This window comes from Hipposideros armiger, unplaced genomic scaffold, assembly GCF_001890085.2.
Source record: "Hipposideros armiger isolate ML-2016 unplaced genomic scaffold, ASM189008v1 scaffold_242, whole genome shotgun sequence".
Lineage (NCBI taxonomy): Eukaryota > Metazoa > Chordata > Mammalia > Chiroptera > Hipposideridae > Hipposideros > Hipposideros armiger.
The window spans coordinates 580037-595900 of NW_017731592.1; the positions used below are offsets into that span (position 1 = coordinate 580037).

At 44.8% G+C, this 15864-nt stretch overlaps 1 protein-coding gene across 1 annotated transcript in view; it reads right to left on the bottom strand.

The window, feature by feature from the left end:
* The window catches only part of TRRAP (transformation/transcription domain associated protein), a 127403-nt gene that overhangs the window by 47989 nt on the left and 63550 nt on the right, over positions 1-15864 (bottom strand). Inside the window, 12 exon segments of the mRNA XM_019655561.1 lie at positions 2542-2688; positions 3649-3759; positions 5089-5223; positions 5318-5476; positions 6446-6652; positions 7992-8258; positions 11863-11991; positions 12445-12643; positions 12870-13051; positions 13144-13308; positions 13673-13792; positions 14011-14130. Of these exon segments, the coding sequence (XP_019511106.1) occupies positions 2542-2688; positions 3649-3759; positions 5089-5223; positions 5318-5476; positions 6446-6652; positions 7992-8258; positions 11863-11991; positions 12445-12643; positions 12870-13051; positions 13144-13308; positions 13673-13792; positions 14011-14130 (1941 nt within the window).

A 15864-nucleotide genomic window follows, 5' to 3' on the forward strand; every position in this document is an offset into this window, starting at 1 on the left:
TGAATTATAGAAACCCAAGTCAAAATTTAAAATTTAAAATTATGTGTTATTATTTAGAAATGAAGTATATATAAAAAAATAAATAAAACACCACTAAATAATGAACATATCCTACATAGGTGACCACCATATTTTACTAATACTTTAGGATTTCATGATTAATAAATTTGCTTTAAGTATTTAATCAAACCTTTTTTGAAAGCTCATGAAAAATATTCAACATTAAATAATGTTAAAATTTTGAAAATCACTGAGGGTCTAAAGAGGCAATTACTGCAATGAATTTTGCTTGTCTCCTTCCATCTTTTTAGTTAAAATACAAATATTTTTCCAAAAGGAAGTATCTCTGAAACTGTGTCATGAAATCAACCTAATAGATGACAACAGAACTTAAAAAAGAGAAACAATAAAATAGAAAATGGAACACATGGTTTGTAGTACAGATAAGCACTGCCTCGTGGAACTTTTATTGGTGTTGTATACACATGCATGCCTAGCCCGTGTACTGGGTGTATCCACCGGGGCTGTGAGGTAAAAATCCCTCACTATGGGAAAAAGGTGGGAAGTCACTGAACATGGCACGTTGCGTTATGAAAATGTTAGCCTATTCACTGGCAGACGCTGTCCACATATGGCTGAGCTTGATTAAACTGTGACTATATGTGATAGCAAAGTAATCCGACCTTTCAAAGAGAAAAAAGAAAACTGAAGGTAATCCAGAAGTTATACACCAAGCTGGAATCAAACCATGAGCTGCAGGCTTAGGGGCCTACGATCCTACAATTTTCATAGCACAGGTGACCTTTGTAACCTTTCAAAACACTTCAGCAACAATGTTGGTCTTTGCAATGCAAAGTAACAAATGCTTATAATAGGTTTGCAACCCCGAGCAAATTACAGGATCAAGGTTTTTACAGAAACAAACCAAAAACCCCATCAAATAATCAGCATTTGGGGCTATTTCTTTGTTACTTGATTATACGGTGACCAATAACAAATTTTATGCCAATATGCTTTAAAAATTCAAGTTTATTTTAAAGGTTGGTGCATAAATCAACTAAAAATATTTCAAGTCAGACGGCAGGTCAGTTTAAGAAATTAGACTTCAAAAGGCACGAAGACTATTATGTTTTCAAAACTAACTACTTGGGGCTGGGTGGGAGTGAAAGCTGAGGTTTTAAAACCATTTCCTGGAAGTGAAACTCCCTCCTCATTATCAGTATGAAAATTAGTAAAAGGAAACCTCATTTAAAATGGAGTCAGGGGCCAGCCAAGTGGTGCATTCGTTAGGAGGTGGCTTGGGACGCCAGCTCTGAGCAGTAGGGCCCCAGTTCGGATCCCACATGAGGGCCAGTGACACTACCCTCTGCAGCTAAGATGGTGAGCAGCAGTTGGACCTGGAGCTGGGCTGCCGTGAGTCGCCGGCAACGGCATAGGCTGCAGCCCTGCTGCAGTGGGCTGGCATAAGCTACCGTGTGTGGCCGGCAGCCAGTGTGAGCTGCCAAGGGCCACTGTGAGCGGCCATCCAGAGGCCGGCAACCGATCTGCCTCAACTGGGAAGAGCGCAATGATAATACCAACATGGGCCAATGGAGCGACGTCCTCCACAGCTGGACTGAGGAACAGAAGGACAGCAACTTGTCTGTTCCCCTTCCCCCGATTCCCCAGCGCTATTCCCCTCCCCCAATTCCCCAATAAAATCTTTTAAAAAAATAATAAAATAAAATAAAATGGAGTCGGGAGTCCAGAAGGGGGAGACTTCAGGCTCTATACCACTACTGTCAATTACAGACCCCAACAGGAAGAACTGTCAATTACAGGCCTCAATAGGAAAACAACACTCATTGCTTTACCACTCCAGCAGAACAAAGGAAGACCTGCTTCCTTGCCCATTACTCAGCCAACGAGACCTGAACTCTAGTTTTCCTCCATTCCTCCAACGGACTTTTGTTCAAAGCACCCCCTCCCAACTTCCTCCTTTTTCTCTAGAAAGTAACATTCCTCTCCTTTGCTTGCTGGACTTGCCTATGGTTTCTGCTATCGCTTGCAATTCCTCTGCCATTCCCAAATAAACCCATCTTGCTGGTAAAATAACTGATTGTTTTAAGGTCAACAGTGGCCAGAAGAGAAAGTGGAAGGGGCCACAACTGGCCAGAGCAGGGGTCAGCAAATTTTTGAGACGGAAGAGCGACCAGGCGTCAGCAAACTGCAGCTCGCAAGCCACAGGCTCTGAAGTAAAATTGAAAATGAAAATAAAACTATCACAGTTTCATTTATAAAATTTTTAAAGCATATATTCACATAATGGTGATTATGTAAAAATATATTTATGGCTCTAGAATAATTTTTAAATTGTCACGAGGGGCAGGATAAGTTCTTCCAGGGGTCGGCAAACTTTTGAGACAGAACGTACCCAAAGAGCCGCATGTGGCTCGCGAGCTGCAGTTTGCCGACCCCTGGGCCAGAGGAATTGGATGGAAGGTTCGGGTTTGGGCAGACCAGCCCCAAGCCCAAGCGGCAGCAACAGACAGGAACACCTACCACGCTCATCAGCAGTTTGTCGAACCACTGCAATTTGAGCTCGGACTTGGACCACATGTCCGGTCGCAGGGCCGTCTTCAGGAGGGTCACACATCGACGAGACAGCACCTCCCCAGGAGACCCGGCAGTGTTGGTGTTGTCATTAACCTGGAAATTCACTCAAATTCAAGGCCACGCTTCGCTGCAGACGTGTTTACAGTCATTCTTGTGACACTGCCTTCTGTTCATGCCCCATGGCCTTGCACCCTAGCTCTCCACCTCACAGCCACCTCCTCTCCCACCTGATTCAACTCAGCCGTCTGTTTCAGGGACCCTCTCCCCTGGGACCCTCCCGCTTCCATGTAGGGAGGGGGTCACTGGTGACTGGCAATCATTTGTGATTGATATTAGTGTCAAGAGGCTCCCCAGAGAGCAGGGCCCGCGCTCTCTCCCTCTAGAGGGCCGAGGCTGTGCCTAGCACACTGCAGCAGGCAAGAAAATGCTGGCTGAAGTTTAACAGGGTCTTTTCAACTTGGAGAGCCTCAACAGTATTGCAAGATACAGTACTGTTTAATAACTAGAAAAACTTAAGATTCACAAAAAATTTTTTAAAAGCTTAGGAAAATTTCATTTACAATGTTTTTTGGAAATATAAAAATTAAAAGCTTAAAAATGGATTCCCAATAACTACATGGAAACATATATGGATATGAATGATAAATAAATACAAGTTATAAAAGCATTTAAATTAGTATATGTTGTTTTGGACCATCCCAATACCTTTAGAGACAGGTAACTTGTAAGTTAAATAATTTGCGCAACATCACAAAACTACCATGTTTTTACCAACACCAAGATTCCCTTAATTATAAGATACATCATTATTTAATCACCACTAAAAGAAAAAATGTTTTTAAAAAATCATATCAGTTATAAGACAAGGCAGATTTCAGAAATATTAACATATCATAAAATTAGTGGAATGTGGTATGAAAGCGACAGAATTAGCTGTCAGATCTTGGTTTGGCTATTTCTTTTTGGATTAAGCTGTCACAGGTAACATCCTGGAGTTGACTAAGTAGCCTTTGTTCTAAAGAATCCCTGACTTAAGACATTCAGAGCCCGCACCTGACAAGCCACTCGGATGAGGAAGTTCACCACAGTGTCCGTGTGCTGCTTATCAATGGGCTTGGCAAGAAGGGAGTCCGCTCCAGGCAGTGACTGGCTCCTCCCAAACACCTAGAAAAGGCAGGAAGAAAGAGCCCTGTCAACAATTCATGCAGTGTATGGCACTGACTCGTGCAGCCCGCCAACAGGGGCAGATGTCATTCTGAGCACTGAGGAAGGCAGGCAGGAGGTCCACAAGACAGCTAATGGACCATGAAAAGTAATGAAAAGTAATGGGTGGTGTGATTGAGACTGAAACGGAACGTGGTCCTGGAAGTGAAAGGATGACACCAAGGTAGCTCTCGGGCTGAGGAGCAGCCAGCCATGAGAAGAGGGGACACTGCACCAGTGAGAGGAAAAGGGCCCAGTGACAAGTTCTAAGTGAGCCCAGAGCTGGGGCATTTCTAAAGTGGGGAATGGTCTGTGTGGCTGGAGTACCGTGAGCAAGATGCAGGGGTAAGAAGGCCATCAGAGGGTCAGGTCATACAGGCCTTGGAGGCCTGAGTCAAGGGGAGGGCTCGCTGAGGGGAAATACAGTCTGATTTAATTTACTGTTTTTATTTTAAAACGAGTATAATATTCACAAGAAATTACAAAGATAGTACAGCAGTCCCATGTACCCTTCACCCTGCTTCCCCCGACTTCAATTCTGAAAAGAAGTTTTTTGGTTCTCTGCTTTGTGAAAAGCGTATTGAAGAGGGATAAAGGTGGAAGGATTGAGAGGACTGGGAGGCAGTTGAGCAATCCCGGTGAGAGGGATTGGGCATCTGCTTGTACCACGATGGTGGGGGCAGAGATGAGGGGAGAGGGTGGGCATTTGTGGCTGCGCTGGGCTGGCTGACAGGACTTGCTCTCGACTGGATGTGTGAAGAGAAGTGGACAGATAGCAGATGGTCCCAGGTTCCTAATGTGAGCAAAGGATGGAGGCGGGGGCCATACGGAGGGGAACAGAGGCGGGTAGGGGGAGAGTTAACCTTAGGCATACAGTTACAGGGCCGTCACCTCAACAGGAGGAGGAGAGCCAGCACCCCCAGGGCTCTCTTGGTGGCTACCCTCTGGACAAAACAAGGTATACAGTTTTTAAAAAATTGAACACAAATGGGCGCATGCTCTCAATCTTGCCCCAAAGAGTTTCTCTTGATGTCTTTCTACATGTAATTAACTATTATTGTCAGAACTTTAACGGTTATTAAGTGGGCGCAAAGAAAAATGTGTCTGTAACTTGGGAAACACCTTGAGTATCATGTCATTGGGTTTCTCTGTTACACGCAGCCTCTCCCAGCTGTCTCTGGCAAGGTGGTAGGACTTAGCCCACATTGGAAATTTGTTAAGTGAACAAACTCCCACAAGGAAGCGCAGAGGCTGTAAAAGGAAGCACACAGCGTGTGCACGTGATCTTACTGCACTAATGGCTCCCGTGGCTGTCCTGAAGCGTTTCACTTCCTGGGCGGAATCCACCGACAGGCCTCTTTTAATGGAAGATGAGACAGAGTTGACTCCTTCTCCACTTGAATTTGGGTCCATATCTGAATCCGGCTGAAAAGACAAACACACACTTGACTTCACTAATTTCTGCGGAGAAGCATGAGGAATATGATAGGGGAGGCCACGAAAGGGCTAGCAGCTCTACCTGCTGGTCCTTGATCCTCTGCAGCTCCCACTTGATGACAACTTCCGACAAGTCTACAGCCAGCCTTCTCTGCTCGATGGTGACGCTGGGCGTGAAGCCCAACCTCTGCATGGCGCTGACCATGTGCTGCACCAGGTGATGCCGCACCGGGTAGTACACCTGTGGGCACGGGGCATGTCACGCAGGATGCTATGTTGTGACCCCAACACACACCTGCACGCACGCAAGCGCACACACACACACACACACACACCCGCCTCAGCCCCAACAGGCTCACATGAGAGAGCCTCCTGCTCAAGAATTCTGAACCCTAACTTCAGCGAGGGAATTCTCATTATGGGAGAGTGTGTGTGTGTGTGTGTGTGTATATCACTTCCTTCGTCCCTGGCTGAGTCCCAACATAATAGTGTATTTCAGCCTTTTAGAAGCATCGTTAAAAAATGTTGAAACACTGAACTCTCTTTAGATAAGCAAGTCTAGTCACATGTATCAAACCTCAGGCTTGACGTCTTAATAATCCATCCATGCCAGGAAGCAAATTCCCAAAAGAGCTGGTGATAAAAGCTTTCAACTCAATGCCATTGGGGTTCCCTTCTCCTCTACCCAAAATCTACAAGAAATATTTACACATGAACAAGTCCAACAAAGGGGGCAATCTGGCTATAAACAAGGTGACAGCAATAAGAACTTTTTTTTTATTTTTTTTTATTTTTTAGCTGAGCCATCCCGCCACCTGTTGGCAGCTCACGGCTGCTCAGCTCGGGCTGACTCGAACCGCTGTTGCTCAGAGCAATAAGAACAACTTTTTAACAGTTACCAAAATCCAAAGTTAATGATGACTCCTCCCAAAGTAACCACTCATCTTTATTCACTGTTAACTGAGTACTTACAAGAAAACTGCAGCCTAGACAGAAAGAAGCAGACACCTGACACATTCTCTGAAGTATACAACTCCCATGTTGACAAAAACCATACACACCTACACGTACTAATCAATGGACCACAAAAACCTTTACTGAAAGATGAATAACCACCTATTTTTGCAGGAAATGAAAAATAGGCAACAGTTCAAAGCAAATGGCTGAAAATGCATTACATACCCATCTACATACAGTACTTTCTACATACCTTAAAATGCTGCACTATCAAATGCAAAATATGAACCAGCTGGGGAACCGTGTGCCCCTCCTCCACGATAATCTTCCTTGTCCAGTGGGTCAACATCTGGTGCCCATCCTCCATTCTGGCTGGCACTGCCGGCGTTAAAATGGCCATCGCTTGTCTGACAATTGCTCGAGCTTCCATTGCATGGGCCTTAAGAAGACTGTGAAACACCTAAAATGGGAGAGAAATTCTTAACTAAGATGAGAATGAAGTCTTTAATAAAACAAGATTTTAAAAAATCACTTAGAACCAAAGCGTGATATTGTTGCAAAACAATTTTTATAAAATTCCTCAGAGGTCTCTTACTGGAAAACAACATAGTTGCTTTCTTTTTCATTAGGTTTTGATAAATGAATACATTCATTCTAATATTTATTGAGCACAGACTATGTGCCCATGCTGGGCTCAAGTGGAATATACCAAGATGAATGAGACTTAGCTCTTTGCAGAGATCTACATCTAGCATAACTGGTGGGAAGTTAGTCGAGGTACACACATGATTCCACTCCAGCCACAGCATAGAAAATAGAGTGAAAGGGGCCATGATAAGAGGCAATCTTGCAATAGTTCCAATGAGTGGTCATGATGTGAGTGGTCAAGTCATGATGGAAGTTTGTTCATGGGAACGCAAAGACCACCCAATTGGTACTGAGGGTGGAGGGACAGGAAGAGCTTTGGAAATCAACAGGAGTTGCCCATGCCTGGATGCCCGGGAAAACGAGAGGTCGTCACAGACGGTCCTCGGTCTCTGGCTGGCATGACTGAGGGGAGCAGTGCCACTCACAGAGACTGTATTTATATCTCAAGTGCCTGTGGGAGGTGATGTCTGAGAGGCCACTGGCTTTTTTGGGGCCTGGGGTTTAATACCACTGAAATTCACGAGAAGAAAACAGAGTGACCTCACAGAATAGGACAAGAGCAATTGATTACATACCAAATGCTTAATGGGACCGACAGGCTGAGTATTCAAGTGTATTATTACAATGAATTCTCACACAGAGACAGTAATCATCCCACTCAGGGTCACAGAATTCTGAGTGGAAGAAACAAAACTCAAACCCAGGGCTGCCTGACATCAAAGCCTAAACCACTGAGGGACTCGGGGATGCACTCAAGACCATCACACGGCAGAGGGCTTATAAGACGAGGGTTCAAAATACCCACTGTGTATGGCTAAGGAGTGGGCTGGGGCCCCTGACCAAAACATTTCCAATGGAACAGAGAATCAGAAGCCAGAATGCCATGGGTAGAGGGGTGTGAGGTGGATGAAGGAGACCTTCTGTTTCCAAAACAAGGTTGCAGAGGAAGGAGAGAACAGTAACTGGGGGCAGGGGGACGAATGTCATGGGAGGCCTCTCAGCACTCCTGAGATGGCAAGACATGAGCATTTCTGAATGGCATCAGGAAGAGATAGCAGAAAAGGAGAGGTCACGACTGTATGGGAGCAATGTGTACATGTGTGGAAATGTAAGGGAATGTCAGGCAGACAGGAGGGGGCCGGGCCAGGTACCTGAAGGACGATTTTCTTGTGGATTGCGAACTTGGCAATAATGTGTGCCAGAAGCAGGTGCCCGCTGTATTTGCAAGCCGGGTCCACGCAGGCCTTGGAGAGCAGGCAGGGCCACGCGAAGGTCATGAGGCGGCGCAGCTTGCTGTTGCGGTTCTTGTTGTTGTCGTGGATGTGGTGCGGCGCGTGCTCCACCAGCAGCGTGGCATACTGCAGCAGGTGGATCCGCAGGGAGTCCAGCATGTCTGCCTGCTTCTCGGGGTCCAGGACCTGTGGGGCCGAGCAGACGGGAGTGCCTGTCCAGTCTGAGCCATTACCCACTAAGGGTCATACGCAGTTAAGCCTCTACACACACACATGCACACACGTTCTACAGGAAGGACCCAATAAAGTCACATCAATTTCCCTTTCGTACGTATGGATTAGATACTCAATGAATTTATTTCAACACTGCAAAGAAAAGGCAGGCTTGCAGTCAGAATGCAGTAGGGAAAGTGGCTTCAGGGGGCAAGAAGGATTTCCTCTTTTATACAAAAGGTTTTTTAGGACTGGATGTCTTAATTTCCAAGTAGTTGAGATTTTTTTTCTTGGTCAGCTATTACCCAGTCCTTACTTTTCAGTATTATAATCAGAAAACATTACCTGGAAGAAAGTCTCTATTTTTAAAAAATTGTTATGGTCTTCTGTGTAACCAAGTATCTGATAGATTTTTTTACATGTCTCATACATATAAGAAAAACTGTACACTGTGAAGAATATTCTACATGTCTCTACTGAATTAAATACACTGACTACATCATTCAGTTCAACTAAGGATCCTAACTACCGTCTGTCTACCAGAAAGATCTGACTGAATTCTTCCATCACAGCTGTTTTCATCAGGGTCCTTTAGCCCCGTTCCTCTCCAGCCTGGATTTGCTGTTTCACCATGGCCCCTGCCCAAGGCTCCGGCCTGCTCTGGCACCATTTATCCTCATCCAACATTCGAAATGCCAACTCCTCACTTGTGCCAAGTCTGTATGTGGACCAACAATAACTCCTTGGTCTCAGCTCTGGTTCCCTTGGAACTGTGGGGTTAGAACTTCAGAAAGGGACAAAGACTATGTAAGTACCAGTAACTTGCTGATGGGAACAACAGTCCCCTCTGCCTAGACCCCAGGACAGAACAGGTGACAGAAGAGGTGAGAAAACTGTGTCCTTCCAAACAGCGTTAATGTGTGTGTGGTACGCTGCAGATGTGGACTGCCAACAGCTCACAGCACTCCAACAAACAACCCATATAAAGAACACTCAGTCTAACAACCTCAAGGCAAACGCAACACCTGCCATGAAGTTCAACTGTCTAACCTGCAGGAGGGCAGCCAAGGCGTTGTGAGAATCACAGCACAAGCATTTCTCAAAGAAAACATTTAATTAAAAAAAAAAAACCTCTTTAGTGCCCACTTGAAACGCTGCTATAAAGATGCACAGACCTTAAAACCTAAGCTAACTTCAGACATGTACTGCCACAAAGATGTTTCACTAACTTGGCAACAAAGGGTCCCGATGGCAACTGTATCCAGTCTAAAGGTCTCCCTGGCTTTCAGTAGATTCCTTTGCAAAGCTAAAGGTGAAAATAGAACATCAAAACTCTCCCAACCTAGGCCTGCCGAGTGGCTCAGTTGGTTAAGAGTTGGCTTAATTAAGAGCACGAGTTCTGAGCAACAGGGCCGCCGGTTAGATTCCCCACATGGGCCAGTGACACTGTGCCTGAGCTGAGTTGTTGCTGAGCTGCTGCCAACAGGTAGCAGGATGGCTCAGCTGGTGTAACAAGGTGCCTGTTCGATTGTGGGCTATGCCCACCCGCAACTAAGACTGAACTCGGCACCTTGAGCTGAGCTGCCGACCGGATGGCTCAGTGGATAGGACATGTGCTCTTAACAACAAGCTGCCAGGTTCGACTCCCACGTGGGATGGTAGCTACGCCCACCCGCAACTAAGATTGAACACAGCACCTTGAGCTTAGAGGCCACGAGCTGCCAACGGGAAGCCAAATGGCAACTGGCGCCCTCCACAACGAAGATTGAAGAGCAACAACTTGGCTGGTCCCCTTCCCCAATTCCCTAGCACTGTTCCCCTCCACCAATCCCCCAATAAAATCTTTAAAAAACAACAAAAAAAAACTCCTGATCAGTAACAGGAGTTTTAATGTAGAAAACTTAATTTATTCCAAAGACAACTGCCTTAAAAAATTCACTAAGGGCCAGCCGAGTGGCGCGATGGTTAAGAGCTGGCTTGGGACGCCAGAGGGCCCCAGTTCGGATCCCACATATAAGGGCCAGTGACACTGCCCTCTACAGCTAAGATGCTGAACAACAGCTCAACCTGGAGCTGGGCTGCCGTGAGTCGCTGGCGACGGCGTANCTAAGATGCTGAACAACAGCTCAACCTGGAGCTGGGCTGCCGTGAGTCGCTGGCGACGGCGTAGGCTGCAGCCCCTGTGGCAGTGGGTTGCCATGAGCTACCGTGTGTAGCCAAGCAGCCAGTGTGAGCGGCCAGCAGCCACTGTGAGCGGCCGTCCAGAAGCTGGCGACTGATCTCCCTCACCCGGGAAGAGCACAATGATGGCGCCAACTTGGGCCAGTGAATCAACGTCCTCCACAACTAGACTGAAGAACAAAAGGACAGCAACTTGTCTGTTCCCATCCCCCAATTCCCTAATAAAAATCTTTAAAAAAATAATAATAATTCACTAAGAATTATAATACAGTAGTGTCCATCCCCCACCCCCTCCATAGTATCACTTTCCACAGTTTCAGGTGCCCACAGTTCACTGTGGTTCAAAAATATTAAATGGAAAATTCCAGAAATAATTCATAAGTATCATCATTCTGAGTAGCCCAAGGAAATCTTGCAAGTCCCGCTCCATCCGGCCTAGGATGTGAATCACTCCTTCGTCCTGCATCTCCACACTGTAAACGCTTCCTGTCCGTCAGTCCCTTAGTAGCCACCTCAGTTATCAGATGGACTCTAACAGTATCACAGTGCTGGTGTTCAAGTCACCCTTATTTTACTTAATAGTGGCCCCAAAGTACAAGAGTAGTGAGGCTGGCAGTTCGGATATGCCAAAGAGAAGTCAGAAAGTGCTTCCTTTAAGTGAAAAAGTGGAAGTTCTAGAGTTACTAAGAAAAAAGTTACATGCTTAGATTGTTAAGATCTAAGGTAAGAACAAATCTTGTATCTGAAATTGTGAAAAAGAAATTCGAGCTAGTTTTGCTGTCGCACCTTGAACTGCAAAAGCTACAGCCACAGTGCTTCGTAAGTGCTTAGTTAAGATGAAAAAGGCACTAAATCTGTGGGCAGAAGACATGAAAAGAAAACGTGTTCCTCCGATTGATGACAACGTGTTGCACCAGAAAACACTGAGCCTATACGAAGACTTCACAACGGAGCCCCTGAAATGAGGGACACCAAGCCATTTACTACAAAGTAAGGGATGGTTACACAGACTCAGGAATAGGTTTGGCATTTTATCATCTCATATCATCACAAGAAGGGTAAGTACAGTACAATAAGATATTTTGAGAGAGGCCACATTCATATAACTTAATTATTACAGTATAGTGTTATAACTATTCTATTTTATTATTTTTAATCTCTTCCTGTGCCTAATTTATAAATTAAACTTTATCATAGGTATGTACATACAGGAAAAAACATACGATATATAGAAATCGGTACTGTCCACGGTTTCAGGCATCCACTCAGGGTTTTGGAACATATCCCCCTGGGGATAAGGGGGACTGCTGTATAATGCTCTTATTTCAATGAACCCATCACACACGCACTCACGCATCTCCCAAGTTACTTTTCACGCCAATGCATTGTTAGTCACCTTGGTTATAAACACACTGGTGATGCTTTCTGGGTTATCGCCTTCTGGATTGGGAGGTCCTAAGAGCTGCTCTCCTTCCCCCTTCTCAAAACTGTGTAAGAAAGCAGGATTCAAGATATGCTGCAGAACCTACCAAAAAAAAAAAATTTAGAAGATTGAGAAGGAAAACAAAGCTATGTTCTTTATTTGATAAGGTTGGCAGGCCCACCATTTTGGTCATATGGTAACCCATAGGGTTAAAACTCCATCAAGGGTGCAACTGATAATCTTGACTTTTATTCAAATGGTCAACTGGAAAGGTAGGTTAAGAACTTGAGAAAATAGATGTCAGCCTGGTTTACTCTTCTCACTTCAAACAAGTCATTTTCTAAAAACAGGGAAACTAACAAACTACAGTACTTTTCAACACTGTTCACTGCTGAATCTGCCTTATGTTTTTCATCAATGGCATTTTCCTCATAAAGAGTCCAGACTATTATTCAAGTGTCAACAGAGACATAGCAGAAGATGAATGGGATCCTTGGTTCCCTAGAAAATCAACTTGAACACCCACAACTTCCACTGCAAAAGAGTGGGTCTCACCTTGGCTTTCAGTTCATCTCCAAAGTTGGGGTCACTGAAGTCCACAAAGTGAAAAAACAGGGCACGTTTTTGAGCAATGCTATAATTTTTGGGAATCTCTTCCTCCATATATTCTTTTAAGAACGTCATGTTGCAGAGAAAACGACCAGTAAAGGCTCGGAGCAGCTGGAACAGCAATTCTATGTCTCCATAATTCCTTCTGAAGGGTTGAACAGAGAACAGGTTAAACCCTGGCAAGTTTCATTACGATGTATGATCCCAACTTATCTTTTAAACAGCTAAACGAATAATAACCCATTCTATACAACAAATTTGACTACACATAGCCAATGAACCACAGCTGTACGCAAATTACCAAATCGGCTCTAGTTTAGCTTATCGAATAGAACAAGTCACTTGACATAAAGCACAACAGATACACCCACTTGCAATAATTGAGCAGACAGTAGGCCAGCAGCTTGGGCTCCTTCCAGTTTGTGGCAGCCATGTTCTCCTTCCGGTGTCTTTCTTGAAAGGTTTCACTGACCCACACACGTCTCAAGTGGCTCACCAGAGAATGCTGATTGGCCAGCCAGGAGTCATTGTTTTTAACTATGATACTTATGATCTGTCAAGGAAAAAAAAATTAGCGAACTGGCAGGGTTCTCTGTGTGTCCACTAAACTTTTAAGATCCCAAGTGTCTAATGAAGAGACGTTACCTTGATGGCCTGAAACTGGAGGTCCAGGCGCATTGTGCTGGTGCTGGGCGAGCCCGGGCGCACTGCCGTCTGGGTGCCACCGGGCAGCAGCAGAGTGATGAACCTGTTGGGGTTAGCCGCCAGCACATCGCGCAGCGGTCTGGCATCTTTGTGTTTTAAAAAACTCTAGAAACAAAACAAGATAAGCTGTTTTAAGCTAATAAAAAAAAAAAATCACAAAAGGTTCAGGTGTGATATAAACTCTAAGATTCTTTCTAAACCTTTCTAGGCAGGCTGAAAAAAAACACTACAAGCACCCTTTTTAAGAAGTGCTTTTTAAACAGTAATCACACTTTATGATGATTCTAATAATCCTAGCAGCTCATTCATTTGTTACCACCATCAAAATCCTACAGAGAGGGATTCCTGGACTTGAACTCTTCATATACACAGTGATGTTTCTAATTTTCAAATATGTTAGCAAAAAACAGAGCACACCAGCTAACACAAATCTGCAGGGATACCCAACTCCAGCTCCTTGTGCTCTTACCATAAACATTCTGCTCCACTGGGGGTCGTTCAAGGTTGCCTCCATCATGAACAGTTCCACAGTCTGGGAGGGGTGCCGCGTCAGGAACTTGATCAGAGGCTCTCTGAAGGGGCTGCCAGCCTAGAAAACATGTGGTGAAAACGTGTCTGCTCAGGGCTCTATCGACCTAATGTGGAAGGAGTATACATTTCTCCCCCTCGTAACTGAGTCTGCTGACATAAGCAAATATTAATATCTAACATCTTCATACTGTTAGATGAATCCATCTAAGTTATAACACTGAAAATAGTATAAGCAACAGAGGAAGAATCAGAATTAATCCTAAATTTGACCCTTACCTCAATCAACATAGCCCGTTCTGTTTTCATCACAACCTCTAACAAAGGTTTGACCAGAGTTTGAGGTGCAGCTGGGATCAGATGAAAAAGGTTTATAATTGCCGAACAAATTTTCATTTCCTAATGAAGAAAATAAAAAATTATAAAATTGGCCAATTAATTTCGTTAACCACAGATATCAACATTACTACAGACCCTACTACCGTCTAGCTACATTCACAAGCTAGCCACCAGATGCAGAGTTAACGTGTAAGAAGCACCACTTACCAGTCTCACATGACAGCTGTGGCCTAAGGAGACTACCTGCCCTTGGCCTTCAGAGTTCATCTGTCAGCGGAGGGGAGGGGAGCTGGCTGTGCTCCCTGTCATGGTTGTGCTGTCTGTTTTTCCACACACTGACAAGTGTGGGGAGGAAACTAGGGGTTGCCCAGGCCAGCCCCTCCGAGGAGAGGATACTCATGCCCATGGCTGTGAGAGTGTTAGGAGTCCCTCCGTTTACTGTGACATCATGGGGTCTTCCCAATGCACTAAGCTCTGAGGTCAAAGACTTATTTTGCCCTCAAAACTCAGCACCACGTCCTCAAAAGATACTTAAGTATTTACCCTGGAAATTAAGTATCAACGTAAATAAATGATTGACCATGGTTTTAAGTATCTGTCAATCAGGCCTAAAACTAAAGCTGGCACACAGCTTTCGGGGAATCGTATGAAAAATGTGAAACGCCAAGAATTTTGCACCTTTTAACATGCTACCAGCTCAGTGGCCAATTTCTCTGAGCATCACTCCCCCTTCCCATTCTCAGCATCAGTTCCCACAGTTTTGGGTCTGCAATTCCAGGGAATTCCCCATGACCACAGGGAGGGAAGACTGAGGCACCAGCCTGCGCGGTGTGCAGCAGGGTGTCCATGACTCCACGCTCAGTAAAATGAGGATGATAAACACTGGTCGAGAGGGAGGGACCACATCCGGCAGCATCTGAGATACTGCTCAAAACACCTCTTTAAACCAAAAGGCAGAAGAGTGAGATGGGTTAAAAAAAAGTGAGAAAATCTGCTCAGTGTCACCTCCATGCCACCTCTAGAGTTCTCTCATACAGTGTTTTCAAGACTTCGCACACATTACGTTCTATGCTGAAATTAGAATAACATTCTAATAATGGTCCTTTTATATTATAGTTTTTCTTTTTCCAAGCACTGTCACGAAATCACTTCTTTTGGTCTTCCCAACACCACTGGAAGACAGGAATGACAGGTATTATCATCCCCATTTTACAGAAGAGGGAAAGCTCAGAGCTGACTGTCCAAAGTCACAGTGTGGGGACCCCATCGGTGTGGGTGTGTGGACGAGGTGCAGGGCACTGGGAGTGGGGAGGCATGAGATCGGTACAGAGAAAGAAAATGTAACTCCCCCCGACTCCTGGCAGGTAGAACATGTTCTTTGTGGAGTTTCCTCTCCAGAGGTTGTTAGATGTATGATTTCATACAAACATTATAATAGCAAAATCCAACTGAATCTTAAATATTGAGATATTGCAATTCTAACACATAGAAAAACCAAAGAACTTAGAATCTGGCTTAAAACATCCTAATAGAAAACATGCGTGGCACCCGGACAGTTCACAGCAATGATACTAATACAACTCTGCCACAGACAGACAATACGGCTCACTGCACTCAAAGGCACAACGCACTCTGTCCACCACAGAACCACAAGTCACAGCAAAACCAAATACGACCACAACCCCCTCCTGCACCTCCACTGAAATTCTCACCTCTACCCCTTCCATGGCAGGCTGAACCAAAACAAAAATTACAGCATGAAAAAAGGCAACGAAAAGGTGAAAAGAAAAGAAA